Source organism: Haliotis cracherodii, unplaced genomic scaffold (assembly GCF_022045235.1).
Source record: "Haliotis cracherodii isolate W230 unplaced genomic scaffold, xgHalCrac1.p SCAF_6, whole genome shotgun sequence".
Classification (NCBI taxonomy): Eukaryota; Metazoa; Mollusca; class Gastropoda; order Lepetellida; family Haliotidae; genus Haliotis; species Haliotis cracherodii.
The window spans coordinates 56,174,122-56,191,376 of NW_027266319.1; the positions used below are offsets into that span (position 1 = coordinate 56,174,122).

At 41.5% G+C, this 17,255-nt stretch overlaps 1 protein-coding gene across 1 annotated transcript in view; it reads right to left on the reverse strand.

Annotated features, from left to right (window-relative positions):
- The window catches only part of LOC139444881 (serine/threonine-protein kinase Nek4-like), a 41,352-nt gene that overhangs the window by 8,868 nt on the left and 15,229 nt on the right, over positions 1-17,255 (reverse strand). The window contains exons 10-15 of the mRNA XM_071225883.1: positions 10,773-10,940; positions 7,314-7,371; positions 6,404-6,477; positions 5,964-6,097; positions 1,014-1,207; positions 484-541 (exon numbers count right to left, since the gene is read on the reverse strand). Coding sequence (XP_071081984.1) covers positions 484-541; positions 1,014-1,207; positions 5,964-6,097; positions 6,404-6,477; positions 7,314-7,371; positions 10,773-10,940 — 686 coding nt within the window. The remainder of the gene's footprint in view (positions 1-483; positions 542-1,013; positions 1,208-5,963; positions 6,098-6,403; positions 6,478-7,313; positions 7,372-10,772; positions 10,941-17,255) is intronic.

A 17,255-nucleotide genomic window follows, 5' to 3' on the forward strand; every position in this document is an offset into this window, starting at 1 on the left:
ATCTGAGTTGCATGTTTCAGAGTTAAAAGATTAGAATAAAAGTTGTTTATGATTCGTAGTGTAAATTTTTTTTATTGAATATTAATATGTGCTTTCAAAAAACGACATCATATCCCTTCAACGAATTCAGGAATATCAGAAATTTGACATAAAACATCACTAGACTTGATGATTTACCATTTAAAATGTATTTCCTGCTATCCACGGCATTGTTTTATATGCAGAGATTAAGATTACCGTGCATATGCCACCATTTTCAAAGACAGGATTGCCAAATACCTGGCAGTGTCAAATATGGAGAGGATGACTATGAATAGCATCTTTTAACTTCTTTGGAATTACGTGCCAGGGATAGAACAGCCAACCTTCCGCTCTCCGGGCAGAGCCCCTATCTGATAGACCACGGAGGTGGTACCCATGTTATTGGAATATGATATTGATATGATACGAAAATCCAAGCAAACTATTTTCCTCAGAACTTACTTTTGTAAAAGACGTATTCTTTCCATCAATCTGTTTGTACTTGTGAGCGTTTCAACACCTGGAAATTAAACAGAACAAGGTGATCAAATCCAAAACAATTAGGGTTAAGTGGAGAGAAGAACAGAAATACTTGGGATTTCATGGTAAAAATTTAAACCTTGTAATTCCTGGAAATAAAGCGAAAAAAATGAGTTTCCCTTGCTCGCATTAATAAAGGGACCCTTAATAAAGGGATCTGGACATATTGGAGTTTATTGTCATGTCAGAACAAAGCTTGCAGTAAACAATGTGAGTGAGTGAGTAAGGTTTTACGCCGCTTTTAGCAATACTCCAGCAATATCACGTGGAGGACACCGGAAATGGGCTTCACATATTGTACCCATGTCGGGAATGGAACCAGGGTCTTCGGCCTGACGAGCCAAAGCTTTAACTACTAGGCTACCCCACTGCCCCCAATAAACAATGTAGTTGCTTTGGTTGCTGACTATCAAGACTGTCATACCATGTGGACTGTAACCATGACAACTCACTTGGCATAGACGATGCCCTGTGTATAGGCTCCTCCGGTTCCGGCTCTACAGGTTCAGGTGGGGGGTGGTTGCTGCCGTTCACTTTGCTGGGGGAGATGATGTCGTTGCTGTCATCATCCGACTTGTCCTCCTGCTTGTTCATCTTCAGAGTGGTGTTGAGGAGGGAGATGAAGTTGGACATCTCCTTGTTCTCCCTGCAGCATCAACATGATCAAGAGGATAGTTCAGTGACTGAGTATGGTTTTACACCGCTTGTAGCAATATTCCAGCAACATCACAGCAAGGGACACCAGAAATGGGCTTCACACATTGTACCTATGTCGGGAATCGAAAAAAATACCGAACTGAATTGCTTTTTTGCCCCCACCTTAAAGAAAATGTGTGGCTTTATGGACGACAAATTCAGTTTAATTACTCTGGCAATGGCTCAATGTAGACTCTTACACCATTCTTAAGCTGAAATGAATTTCATCCTTGATTGGTAGGTTTCCTTTTCCAACCAAGGCCTTGATAATGAAATTTATGATCAATGAAATATAATTTATACATAATATCCATAATGGACTGTAATTCAGCAATATTGGTCATTGTTGTCAGGAAAACTGAGGTCAACATTCTAATCCTAATTTTCCTTTTCATTCAGTATCTGACTGACATATAAGTAATAACTGCATCAACAACTTAGTCAATATGACAACAAAACCTAGACTTGCTCAGAGGTCAACATTCAGCACCAAGACCGTAATTGTCAGTAAAGATTCCCAAATGTGAATTAAAGGTTCCTGTTTCATGTAAATGTAGTTATAACAATGTGATTGTTAGGTCAAAGTGACTTACACCTGTAACTGGATCAAAAAAGAAGAAGGGGCTCAATTTTACATCATTGCATTAAATGCAATGTTAATGAAATGTTAAAATACTTCCTGATTCGCCTGCACCAAGTGCACCAAGAATCCTGTGATAAACCCCAGAATTGCATCAACGACTTTCCTAATAATTCCAACTTCTACCATGAACTTGGAGCACTGGTGTGTCAGAAGGTACCAAAATACATGCATCTGAATCTATGAATGCCCATCACACAATAATATCTCCACTACTAGTGCCACTCTGATGGAGTTACCAGCCGATCTCCCACCAACACACAGATGGATCCTGACATGCACTTCTCACTCACTTAGGAGATAAACATGTGTTTTCAGATTTGCTGGCGTTACTGAGTATTTGATTATGTCAAATTTCATTTGGAATGGATGCCTTTTGCAGCAGGTTTCACATGTTAAGTTTCTGGCCATCCAATACTCAATAACACCTGCAAATCTGAAACAAAAAAGCATGAAAGTCAGGGCTCCTTGTCAAAGCATCCACGTGGTAATGTTACAAGCACCTGCGAACATCACATACAGCATACACGACTGTGCATGCTTTCCTCTTTAGAATAAGGTTAAAAAAGGCATCCCCCACCATAGGCAGTCAACTTTCACTCAGGCCTTTTTTAAAATTTGTTTACGAATTTGCAGACTCCCTAAAATTAAAATGTGAAAAAATAAAATAAAAGTGTTTTTGATTCTGCTGACCAGAAAGTAAAATGTCTAAAAAACAAAATAAAATACTTTCACTGATCTGGCCTTGATGTTTGCTGTTTCCTTCCCTATTATGGGAGGTAACTGATCCATTTATAGAGTATCCCAATCTCAAAAACTGACGATTCAAGTATCGTGTGTACCTAAATATTGATGATATTGTAGGTGTCGGTGAATTGTTACAGCCCTATCTACCATCATTGGATTTTACTGTCCTCAACACAACAAAGTACCAGTAGTGAATTTCAAAGGCTGGTCAAGTATGGTCAGAGATTCTGGCCACTTGTTCCTCATTATAGTCTGTCTGTCTGTTTATTGTTTAATGCAGCACTCAGCAATATTACAGCTATATGACGTCTGTCTGAAAATAATCGAGTCTGGACCAGACAATCCAGTGACTGACATCATGAACATCAATCCATGCAATTGGGATACGATGACATGCATCAACCAAGTCAGCGAGCCTGACCACCTGATCCCCTTAGATGCCTCTTACGACAAGCATGGGTTGCTAAAGACCAAATCTAACCCGGATCTTCACGGGTCTCATTATAATCAACTCTCTGGACAAGAATGTTGGTATCAGTTTAAATATCCTCCATGATTTCATCTCATTACTTCTTTTAGTCAAAAAATGAAATTTCAGAGATCCTGCAAGCACTCCTTGTCACACTGACATCCAAAACATCTCAACTACTTGTATGCAATTCTTGCCCAAGAACCAGCTAGTTTTATGTCATCTTCCCGACTCAAAACATCCAGTATCCACTCTTGCTGAACTAGGCTGGAATTCCTGGGCTCAATCGTGGCGCCACCAGTGGCTATTAAGAGTTATGTCCCTTCAAAGCCTCTCCTGTGGACCAATCAGATTCAACCTCTCATATCACTTGCATTTGTTTCAAATAAAAGAGTGGCGCCCTGTCAAGAGGGATCTGATCGATTTTGATCGGACTATGCATAGACTCATTAGTCCAGCCATAATATCAGCCTAGTTCGGCAAGGGTGGAAACTGGACTTTTATAGTCAGTTAACTGTCTTGCCTCGGGAAGATGGTTTTATGTATCAGCATGATCCTCCTTCCCTTCCCCAAATACAATGGCTATATATCTGCAGAATCCGCAAAGCCATGTTATTCAAAAGCGCATTTTGTCCTACAGGTTAACATGCTACAGCTTGTATACACATGCATGTGCAGCCTTCTCCCGTGTGATGTGTGTGTGGGAATGTACCTATGGTTGACGACGTCAGTATCACAAGGCACGCCCGTGTCAGTGAGCAATATGTCAACATACCACCTGCTGTCAACAAAATAACAGAAGAAATACAGAAAAACATCAAGAAATAACAAAAAATTCAGTCAAAAACAGATATAAAAACAAATTAATAGGTGATTAATGCAAGCAGATAAAACAGAAGAGGAGCAAGATATTATAAAGATAAGTTACAAAACAGCCAAACTTCAATTGACAAAAGATACACATATATATGACTCAAAAGAAGTTAAGGACCAGATGATACTTTCATATTACTGCAGTCAATCCGTCATGGGTGGCCCTTAACTTCTTTTGGGTGACACATATGGTTTTACGCCGCTTATGCAATATTCCAGCCATTCTACCACAGGAGACACCAGAAATGGGCTTCACACATTGTACTTATGCGGGGAATTGAACACAGGTCTTTAGCATGGCAAGCGACGCTTTAACTACTAGGCTACCCCCCGCCCCTTAACTTCTTTTGAGTAGTATATGTCATGACCAGTGTTCACTGCTGGCCAACTGACCTGCCGACAGCTGAAATATCAGTGTGTCTTTATAACATGCTATTATTCAAAGACATTGGGATACAGTGTATACCAACACATACCATATTCAGTATCTGTAAAATGGGGTCAAAAGTCGTGTTCAAGATAACTGCACTTATCATGCAAGTGTAGGTGTGTGGCTGCTTGTACTAGTTCGATACCATGTTGAAGCTCAACATGAATACCCGAATCAGACACAGTATAATCCGAGCCTACCAGTCCTTGTTTTATCTTCTTAATGCCAAGAGCCAGCCAGGGTAACAATAAGTACCATCTTTTAACATCTTTTGAGTATGAGTGAGTGAGTGAGTGAGTGAGTTGGGTTTCACGCCACAGTATTCAAGTTATATCGCGGCGTGTCAGCTTAATGTGGGAGGAAAGCCCGAAGTGATGCAGGTCTTGGAGGTTTACCACTTCGGTGAAACCCACGAACACGGGTATGGTGCTGACAAACCTAGAAACATAATCGGGGCGAACCGGGATTTGAACCCACAATCATAGGTTTCTGGCGTTCCCAAGGGACGCAACTCTGCACAGCGGATCGCGGCGCCTTACACAACTGGGACACCCATACCCACCATATGATGTGGATGGGGCTTGTACAATCATAGGTTTCTGGCGTTCCCAAGGGACGCAACTCTGCACAGCGACTCGCGGCACCTTAGACAACTGGGAAACCCATGCCCACCATATGATGTGGATGGGGCTTGTACCACTGATTTTCTGTTCTCTAGGCAGATGCTCCATCACCTAGTCCACAGAGGCAGTCTACTGTATTAAGGAGTTGCTAGCAAGGGTTAGTTCTGTCAGCCTGAGACAGTGCTTTACGGGCAGGTTTTACATATGGCTCAGTAATTGGGAAGGAAATTTTCTTCATGGACCTTTGGCAATATGTTTACAAAATCTATGGGCCATTGATAAGTTCAATGGGCCACAAATTCAACATAACGTCACCAGAATCACTGTAAATAGCCCTGAGCAAATCCATGGCGTTACCCATTCAAATCATATGTAATCGGAACATTTTGAGAGGAAAAAAACCTGAATGATTTTGTGTGAATGAGTACAGTTGTGTAAACAAAGATGGCGGCAAAAAAATTAAACTGTGAATTGTCAGTCAATATATATGTGGTGGTGCAGGTAAGAAAATAAACGTGCATGCAGGCCCTTGTGTGTATTTTCATGTGCCATTTTTAAACATCATGCATGAATCACTGAAACCATGGCAAAAAGAAAGTCTCCTGTCATTGTTTGAAAGATGTGACTGAAACAACAGTGTAACAATTACACAAAATAGTGGAGTACTCTTTTATGGTCTTTCTGAGAAGCAGACATCAGGTACGTTGCTCGAAATGCTTTGTTAAACCGAGAATTTAGAAACTTCCATACCCATAGGCTGATAACAAAGTTGGGCAAACTTTACATTTTGATGAGACTTTCAAAGTTTCCTCGAGGTTTAATTTGCTTGACATCAACTGAGAGCCTTATGGAAGGTCTGACAGATATGAAAGGGTGAAACCTTGAATGTGTACAGAATCCTGCTAGACACGGTGCTAAGCATACCTGCGCTTCTGCTTCTCCTTGTTGTCACTGTCCGTGGACCGAGGCACCTCCTCCGAGGAGCTGCTGGACTCAGCATCGATAGATGGCTGCCGGGTCGGCTTCTTTGGGAGGGGCTTCGACCTCACTGGACCTTCCTACACACAACATATTTTACATAGTGAGGCATCTGGAACATGTAAAACAGTTTTAGACCACTAGTCCTTATAATTACAACACATAGCAAAACATTCCAAAAGGGCAACTTTCTACTAGTCCTTAGGATACCTTAACTATTGGCAGTTTGGCAAGGTCTATAGGACTCCGTCAGAGTTCGCAAAAGGTCGGTCTGACGTGACCCGTAATGGGATGTCCTCAGATCTTTGTTTAGCGGCAGCAAGAAATAAGATCTGATTTTAATGAGATTGTGGGACACATGATATAACCACAGTCATCAGCCATACCTTGCTCCTCTCAGCCTTGTCAGATGACCTCCTCTCAACCAATCGGATCCTTGCTGACTTTGGTTGCTCTAGAGCTGGAAGACAACAACACAAGGTTATAACAATTATAATCAAATTATCAGATACTGTCAGATACTGTGAGCATGTTCAATAGGAATCCCATGATAAATGGTTAAGCTGTGGAAACATAATAATTTGTTTGTTCGTTGTTTAACGCCACACTCGGCAATATTCCAGCAATATGATGGTAGCCTGTAAATAATCGAGCCCGGACCAGACAATCCAATGATCGATATCGTGAGCAACGATCCACGCCATCGTTTGACAAGGAAATGAGCTTGACCACACTTATTATTTGGTCGCCTCCTACGTCCAGCACTGGATGCTGGGGACTAATACCAAAACAGATCTGAAAGGGGGTAAAACATAATAAGGTGCGACAGAACCTAATACATTTATTCATGCTTGAGGTGAGTGAGTGAGTATTGTTTTATGACGCTTTTAGCAGTTTTCAAGCACGATCATGCTGGGGGACACCAGAAATGGGCTTCACACATTGTACCCAAGTGGGGATTCGAACCCGGGGATTCGAACCCAGGCCTTCAGTGTGACGAGTAAACGCTTTAACCTCAAGGCTATCCCACCGCCCTCATTCATGCTTGAAAATGAGTGAGCGTTAAACGCTAAAATATTCCAGCTGTATTCCATGACCTGTAAAAAAATCTGGACCAGGAAAACCGGTGATTATAAGGATGAGAAATGATCCCCTTCAGATCAATGACAACCAAAATCAGAGAAGCACCAATTTTATCTCAAATCCCTACACCCATTCTAAACTAGTATCTATTCAGACAGTTGCAATCTATGCAAGCTGATCAACATACAGAGTGAAGTAGAAGGGATGACTTACAAACGGCAGCTGGGTTCTTTTGTCTGCGTCTCTCACGGGCTGACAAGTTGGGTAAACTCTGAAACAATCAACCTTACATTAACAGCATCTGTCAACTACGTCGGACATTAACAGAATCTGTGAACTACATCCGACGTTAACAGCATCTGACAACTACATCTGACATTAACAGCATCTGTCAACTACATCTGACATTAACAGCACCTGTCAACTACATCTGACATTAACAGCACCTGTTAACTACATCTGACATTAACAGCACCTGTTAACTACATCTGACATTAACAGCATCTGTCAACTACATCTGACATTAAAAGCATCTGTCAACTACATCTGACATTAAAAGCATCTGTCAACTACATCCGACATTAACAGCATCTGCCAACTACATCTAACATTAACAGCATCTGTCAACAATATCTTACATTAACAGCATCTGTCAACTACGAGGCGTATTCATTAAAGATTTCCCCTAAACCACTTAGGGTTATCATATTTGGTTGAAATTTCACATGTGGTATGATACATGTATCTATGGGTTATGTCTGAATTTGCAGCACCAAACTATTAATCTTTTCACTTTTACAGGTGTTATGATCGAGAAGGGTGTGACAATGGAGCCAGTAGAATACTGAGCAGTGATTAGGTTTTTATATTTGAAAGGTCGCACACCAAAAGAAACTTTCGATGAAATGAAAGTAACTTATGGGGAAGATGCCCCATCATATGACGTTGTTAAACACTGGCATTGCCAGTTCAAGTGTGGTCGGACATCTGTGGAAACAGCTGCCATTCCTGGTCGCCCCCATTCAGCCATTGATGAGGACACTATCCATCAAGTGGAGACCGCCATTTTGGCAGACCAACGTATAACTATTCGCCAGTTAGCACAAGATGTCAAGATCAATGTAGGGTCTGTGGAAAAAATCATCCATGACAATTTGAACATGCACGATGGACTCCCAGGTTGCTCACACCTTTCCAAAAGCAGGAACGAGTCAATTGCTCAAAGGATCTTTTGGACATGTGCCAAAAATACCAGGCAAACTTTTTTGACAGACTTATCACACAGGATGAAACATGGGTCCATCACTATGATCCTGAGACTAAAGTTCAATCGATGCAATGGAAGCATGTGGAGTCACCACCCCCAAAGAAGGCACGTGTCCAACCCTCTGCAGGCAAGGTCATGCTCACAGTGTTTTGGGACCAGCACGGAGTAGGGATGATGGATTTCTTGGCAAAGGGTACCACAATTACAGGAGCTTATTATGCTTCACTGCTGCAGAAATTGCGGGACGATATCAAGCTTAAGAGGGGTGGCATGCTGACCAAGGGTGTCTGTCTCCTGTAAGACAGTGCTCCAGTACACAACTCTCATGTTGGCCAGACAGAAGTGGGTCCTGTGGCTATGAAATCCTTTCACATCCTCCTTACTCTCCTGACCTTGCACCATCTGACTTCCACCTCTTTCCAACCATGAGGTCATTTTTGAAGGGAAAACGTTTCACAGATGATGAAACACTGATTTCTGAAGTCAAGTCCTGGTTTGAGACGCAAAATGAGGGCTTTTACAAGCGAGGTCTCCATAGTTGCATAAAACGATGGGAGAAGTGTGTAACTCTTGGTGGTTCCTATGTGGAGAAAGACTAATACCTATGCCAAGTTTCATTCCACTAGGTCCATCGGAAGTGGGTCAGGGGAAATATTTAATGAACACCCGTCGTACATACGACATTAACAGCATCAGTCAACTACATCTAACATTAACAGCATCTGTCAACTACATCTAACATTAACAGTATCTGTCAACTACATCTAACATTACTGGGAAATGTGACGATGTTCGTAGAACCCTGTATAATGTTATTTGTTTGTTGTTTAATGCTGCGCCAGGCAATATTCCAGCTATATTGTCTTGTCTTGTCTTGTCCTGTGAATAATCAAGTTTGGGTCAGGAAAAGCATCCCAAGCCATCAGGGTACTATGACCTACAATCAACAACTTAGCCTGACCACCAGATCCCCATTTTAGTCTTGGTGGTTCCTATGAGGAGAAAGTCTAATGCCCATGCCAAGTTTCATTCCACTAGGTCCAACGGAAGTGGATCAGGGGAAATCTTTAATGAACACCCCTCGTATATACACAAAATATTAATCAAAATTTATGGAACAATTCATTTTCTTTTAAATAACCAATGACTAAATGAGAACTGATATTAAAAAGATCCTGGAGGGGTTTATCTAAACTTCATGAACTGATGGGTTTGTAATCATGTTAATGGTTGCTTAGTTAATGCTGGCATTAAACTGGGCTGTACGAAGATGTAATTAAACTGTCTACCTGAAGTGTAAAATTTCAAATAATGTGTCATTAAATTAGGGTATTGTCCTATTATTTTCCCAGAATTCTGTTTGAACGTAAACACTCTTTCTCCTTCCTGTCATCATCTTCCAAAGGAAAGCGTGTCCACTAGCCTATATCAAAGCCTAGATACTACCCTTGTTGTGGATGTTGATTTTGTGAAACATCCTTTGATTGGACTATGGATATGTGTGATAGTCCAATCATATTTAACACGAGAAAGTGGGCTTCATGTGGCAAGGGTGGAAACGACACTTTGATAAAAAGGCTAGTGATAAAAAAACTTGCCTAGAGAAGATGTCTTTTCATCTGTCATTCAGTAGTTTTCTTGACTTGAAACTTTGGTCAGTCTTAATTGCCAAATGCATCACTTACGATGTTCATGTACTTTACATCTTTTGGAGTTCTTAATGCAAAACACAAAGATTTATTCGTTCAGATCCCTGCATTTTATTGATGTGCTTGCACGTAAAGTTTAGCATGATTGGTCAATCGGGAGGTTAATGGTACCTCTGTTCTGTCATTGACCAGTTCATGTATGTATGGCGTCACTAAAGGTTTGACACAACCAAATTAAGGCACATTAATTAACAGAGGTTTTATGACAAGTCAATGTACTTGGGATGGGACGGGTAACTCGGGTACCCGGGTCGGTTGGCATCGAGAAGACCCGGGTACCCACAGGACTACCCGGACCTGTGGTTAGTCACGTAATATATTGTTTATTGATAAAAATGATCTGGATGGTAACACTACAAGTAAAAAATGTTTGCATTTCTTTCTGACTATGCACCCACTCCTGACTTTTTATATGGCTGAATAAAGATATCGCTTCAGTGTATGCAAGACCAGATTGTTTGAGACATGTATCTAAATACGTATTGCCAGGGCTATGGTAAAACAATACCCAATCGGACATTTTATATCTATCTCTTTAGATGTACCCTGGTAGGGTCATGTAATAGGGGGACGGGTACCCTGGTTGTAAATTTGGACTCGTCCCAGCCCTACCATGCACCATTAAGTCCTGGAGATCCCCATACAGTTATTTTACCAATCCTCGTTTCTAACACAAGACAACACTTAGCCACTAACCCTGGGAGTCTCCAGGTCTCCTATGTTGGCGTTGTCCTCCTTGGAGCTGGAAACACTGGAGGACTTGGAGGACGAGCTAGAGGACTCCTTCAGCCTCAAGTCCTCCCTCTTCTGGGGAAGTCCTGAGCTCTCCTCCACCTTCGGCACTGGCAGCGGTCGCGGCGTCATCTGCAGCAACAACATCATCATGTGTTTGATATTGGGAAACTTCAACGGCTAATGTATTATCAATCATTACATACCTTTCAGCCTTCAAAATTCTCGCTAGTCCGCTTGCCCAATCTACTAATATGTGTTGAGGACAAGTAACAATCCAATGATGGTAGTTCTCATCGACTCTTTCCTCTCAACAGATACCTCAGATAATACTTAATTCATAACATATGAAATAAACAGTTCATTTAATTCTAAAACATGATGAGAAGCATAAACAATGAATACTATTGACTAAATTACTTGTGCCCAGATAAGAGTACAAGAATCATTATTCTGGTCAAACATAGGATTCAAGCTGACAAACAGCAGATCCTGGCATCAAAGGGAGACAACTCCTCAAGTTACAAGCTACAGACACTGGCAGATGCATGCCTCATCGTGGCCATGTATTATGAATGTGAGAGCTTAACTGCACTGAGCATGTTTAGCAATAGTCCAGCAAAAGAAGGCCACAAAAAAGGATTAAAAGAGTTTCATCCAATTTATTAACAAATGTGCTACAGGCATCTTCCCGAGGCAAGAGAGTTCACTGACTATAAAGTCCAGTTTCCACCCTTACCGAACTAGGCTGGTATTATGGAGTTATATTTTGGCTGGACTAACGAGTACAGAAATAGAAATTTGGTTTCTTAACTGTCGTGCAGATTTCGGTCGATTGCAGGATTTGCAAAGCATGTGCACCGCCAACTCGTTGTCAGCAGAAATTTTCCAAATCTTTTCATGATTTTAATCAAGGTGCTCACGTGATTTATTGCATTTCGCGATGTAAGACACATTTTATCACAATATATATCTTGCTTATCGATCAGATCGTCCTGACCGGGCGCCACCATTTTGTGTGAAGCAAACGCAAGTGATACGAGAGGTTGAATCTGATTGGTCCATAGGCAAGGCTTAGACGGGGCGTAACTGGTAATAGCTACTGGTGGCGCTACGATCGAACCCTTTCTTTCAGAAATGTAAGATACAGAAGATGCAAAAACAAGAACAGAAAGACTTAAAAAAAGCAGTTACATGTTGAATTGATGTTTCTCAAGTTTTATGAAAGATACCTCAGAAGTTTCCATAACCATCACCAACATCTCCGGATGTTGGTCAAACTTTAGTTTTTCTGTCTGAGCTTAACTAATGCAGAAACTTTACAAACCATGTTGTTTTTAACCAAAAGATAAATATTTACAACACTCACTGTCACATATTTCAAACTGAAAGTTACCAAAATGTGCAAAGGGGTTGAAATATCAACATTTTTTTAGGTAAGTGTTTTTCTTCAGATGCACAAACTGTTTTTATCTGAAATCTCGATGATCGCTTTGTCAAGAGTACAGCTCCTACAAACTACTTGAGAAGGTTGAAGGACCTTTCTCAATTGTTACACTACAGTAACCTGATATAATGCAAGAAAAGAACAAAAACTAAAAAAAACTTTGAAAACAATCTGATTTTCGTTCTTTTAGTCAGTCAATGTCCTAGTACTAGAAACAATCCGTAACCCTGGACTATGTACATTGTGTACTTCATCAATTTCAGTGAGTGTGAGTGAGTATGGTTTTACGCCGCTTTTAGCAATATTCCAGCAATATCACGGCGGGGGACACCAGAAATGGGCTTCACACATTGTACCCATGTCAGGATTCGAACCCGGATCTTCGGCGTGACGAGCGAACGCTTTAACCGCTAGGCTACCCGACCGCCCCTCATCAAGTTCAGAAAGAACTCCAAATATGGCAATTGTCTTGAAAGCAGGGGTCCCCTTCACAAATGTGGGGAACAGAACCTGGGTCGTCAGCGTAAAGAGCGAACACTGTAACTACTAGGCTACTCCACTATCTTTGGTATTATAACTATTTAGCAGAGTTTGACAATAAGGTGGTCCTGCGGCCCTTGAGTGAGTGAGTGAGTGAGTTTGGTTTAATGCCGCTTTTAGCAATATTCCAGCAATATCATGGCGGGGGACACCAGAAATGGGCTTCACACAATGTACCCATGTCGGGATTCGAACCCGGGTCTTCTGCGTGACGAGCGAACGCTTTAACCACTAGGCTACCCGACCGCCTGGGACCCTTAAACTTTGTTCCTTCAGTATTTGATTCTTCACCCCTGATTATTTATCTTTTAATATTAAGGTCATGACAAAGATCTCCTGACTCGTGCTCAATGTTGAACACGGCTTAGTCTACTGAAGTCTGTAGGTGCCCCCTGTCTTATGTGTAAAGTAGCTATCAGACACGCACTTTTGCTTACATTATCTTCGGCAGTTTCCGACTGTGCTCGGAAATGTTTGTAAACATTCCTGATTAAGAAGTTATTTTATATGTCACATTAATGTAACCATATCCGTTAAAGATTTGTTTATTTCCTACAAGTTCAAAAATACGTATCTGGCCTTAGTTAATTACTGTGGGATATCCCAAAATGCTTTGCTTATCACTCCATCTCGCGCTCAGGCCAATTCCATTGTTTTAGCCAGCCAGCCGAGCACGTTGTTTCAACACAGAGCACATTGTTTTGGACCAGCACTAATTAGCTATTTTATCAATGAGTAAGTACACCCCTTTAGCTGATATATTGTTGTTTTATGCTATAGAAGTACATTTGTCTGTGATGGTTTTAGTGGCAAAGTTTAATTTTGTAGAAACTGTGTTAAGTATCGAATTACCATCTTGTAGCAGCCACTGTACTATAGTCAGTATAGGAACGCCGTGGAGAGGCTGTTTCATTGCTTACACATATTTTCATCAGCATAGTAGTAGTAGAATTGTAACCTAGTCAACATTTCTTTTCTCAATGGTTGTGTGAGCACAAAGAAGTGCATACTATTTAAATTGTGTTATGAGATTAACAAATAAACTACGGGTTTTAGTTGTAGTGACTACTGTTATAGCTATCTATCCCATAAGCAGTTATCTCCCGTTGGTCATGCTGTACAGCATGAGACGCGAATTTCCCTTGTACTGTAATTATGCACTTCTACTCCATTGTTTTTCCTTTGTTCCGTTTTGTTTACGTTTCAATGCCACGTGCAAGCGAGGGACTTAAATAAGGCTCGAATCTCAGAGTGGTTTATAGAAGTAGGCATTGATAAGTTGTTAATTACTAAGACTGTAATTGAATGGAATTGTCAGTTTTGCATATTGTATTGTAGTTACGTCCTACTAGGCCTGGAAGCCCATTCCAGTCGTTTACAGATGTAACAGAGGTAGTTGGGGGTAAGTCTATAAACCTCAACGGGTACATTGTCATTTGTTTGTCGATACTTTCTTTATGTTAGTTACTTTGTAATTAGTTAGATTATTTAGTATATAAATTGTTATAAAGGTGTTCAGACCCACTGGATCTGTTATTTTACTGGAAGTTACTGTGAGTGCTATTGGTACATTTGACATTGTATGTAAAAGATACTTTCTACCATGCAGATGTTTATATTGTACTTTTATGCATTGTGTTCATTGAAAAGAACTACACTGTGTGTATTACGATGATGAAATATGAATGTATGATAACTGATACTTTCAGCCATATATGATTATTATATACATGTGTAATATGCAGATACGATACAGCATTATCATCTATGAAAGGCCATACATGATGTTACCAAGTATATTAAAAGTTTGTATATTTTTGTTTAGGTCTACCATCTTCAGTATTAATAAAATACATGGACCCAGAGAACGACTTTGTCCAGCTTTTACATGGTGTCAGAAGTGGGATGAAGACTCAAGGTGGACCCCCAGCTGCCGGATCGGTTTGAAGCACAGTCTGTGAAGGCATCCCAGAAGAGCTGTTCAAGTCCAGGAACAGCGTTTCAAGTATCTGATGTTCAGTGACTGTAACTGTGATATTTCCCACTGGTGTTGATGGTGAACTTTACTTGAACAGTAATCTCATGTTACGTTAGGTTGCCCCTTAACATGTTGTAATGAGATAACTTACATTACCTTGTTTACCTTAGCATTTTCGAAGGATTTCAGCATGCCAGGAGACACTGAAAATCCCAAGAGTCCCGAGGAGAAAGTGACTGAATTGGCTAACGAGCTGGAGCAGCTTCGAGCAAGGTTAAAGGACCAAGATGCCTGGATTCAGAATTAGGAAAAGGAAGCTCCAAAACCTGTCATGATGGTTTCAGGCAGACGTCTGGACAGATTCAGGGGACGGCCAGAGAAATCAGGCGATCCGTCTGTCTCAGACTGGATTGCAGATGTCAGAAGCCATGCTGACGCCAGGAAAATGACCAAGCAAGAGCTTGGAGCACATATTGTGGATAACTTGGCAGGAAAGGCCAGACAGGAGATTCTTGGTCGGGGAGATGACCTGAAGGACAACCCTGAGGAAATCCTGAAAATTCTGCTCAGGGTATTTGGAGATGGTGACCAACTTCCCATCCTCCAACAGAAGTTTTATTCCCTGCATCAAGGGGATGATGACATTGTCACCTGTTCCCTAAATATGGTTGAACTGTTCGACCGCATGGTTGAGTTGGACCCAACACTCAAAGTAAGAAGAACAGACACACTAAAGGGGCGCTTTGCAGAGACTGTTAACGAAGAAGGACTAAAGAGGGAACTAAGACGATTAAACATGGAGATCCCAAGTTTGTCCTTCTTCGACTTTAGGGACAGGGCTGTCAGTTGGCTGGGACAACCAAAGAAGCCAAAGTCTGTCCACTCCCAAGAAGCTGCTGCCACGAGAATAGAGGAGACCACGATCCAGAAACAGCAAGCCATGATTGACCAGCAGCAAAAGCAAATTGACAGTCTACTTAAAGCTCTTGACGTAAACCAGTCAATAAGGCCGATGAAAGGGTACCAGCCAAAGCAACAAGTACAAGCACAAAATGATCGATGTTGTTGGATCTGCAGATCTCCGGATCACTTCAAGAGGGAATGCCCACGCTGGTGGTACAACAACAAGGAGCACAAACCACAGGGAAATGCCTAGAGTCTGCAGTGGAGAGTCTCACAGCAGGCGAGGACGACAAAGGCTCATTCTTATTTAGAGCGGTGGGGAAATGTCCAGAAGTCATTGTAACACTGAATAACATTGAAACAAAATGCTTGGTTGATACTGGAGCACAAGTGTCAACAATCACGGAATCCTTTTTTCAGAAACACTTTCTGCTAGAGGATTTGAGGGATGTTTCAAGCTACATTCATGTGAAGGCAGCTAATGGACTGGATATCCCCATCCTGGGCTATGTGGAGTTCTCTTTACAAGTTTTTGGCCTTGAATTCACAAACTTAGGATTTTTGGTAGTAAGGGACCCAAAGGATGAAAGTACAAGATTACGAAAGCAAGAAGTTCCAGGAGTTTTGGGTTCCAATGTCTTCAGGGATATGAAATTAAGCACTCCTACAGAAAACTTCCCTAAAGACTGGCAGACCATTTTGGCCCTCTACGAAGAAGTCTGTGCAGAGAGAAAGAAAAATGATGTAGGTAGAGTCAGGGTAGCGGGCAGAGCACCTGTACTAATTCCAGCACAATCCATCCACATCATTGAGGGGAGCTGTCGGCAGATTAAAGAATCTTATACAGCTATTGTGGAGGAACTTGATGCGGACTCATTTCCACTGCAGAAAGGTTTAGCAATCGGCCCATCATTTGTTAAAGTATCAAGCTCAGGTTGCATCCCAGTACAAGTCGCAAACTTCAGCAACAGTGACTTGTACCTCAAGCCAAGAACCCCAATTGCCACACTGAAGCATGCTTCTTTGGAGCCACAGTTCGAAATTGTCAACGTCAGCAACAATGAAATTCAAGTCAGGAATGTCAAGGGGGACCTGGTCGCAAAGGAAATATCCAGAAATCTCATTGAAAAGATGGATCTTGGAAAGAACATCAGTGGCCAGTGTCAAGAAAAGTTGGCTGAAGTTATTTTCCAACACCACAAAACTTTTAGCTCATGTGATGAAGACATCGGATTTTGTAATGCAGTTCAGCACAAGATCATAACCCTGGATGAAGTCCCAGTCAAGGCCCCTCATAGACGGATCCCACCCCAGCAATGGGAAGAAGTCCGGGAATATATCGCAAAAGCACTAGATACTGGCATCATAAGGGAATCTTCAAGTCCGTATGCATCACCAGTGGTCCTGGTCCGCAAGAGTAATGGAAAGCTGAGGATTTGCTGTGACTACAGAGCTTTAAATGCAAAAAAACCCCTTAATTTCCCGAGATCAGTTCTCCAACAAGAAGCGACGAATAACACGACGATGCAGTTGGATCCATCTGTGATCGCCGACATCACAAGGACTCAGTTACTTCTGG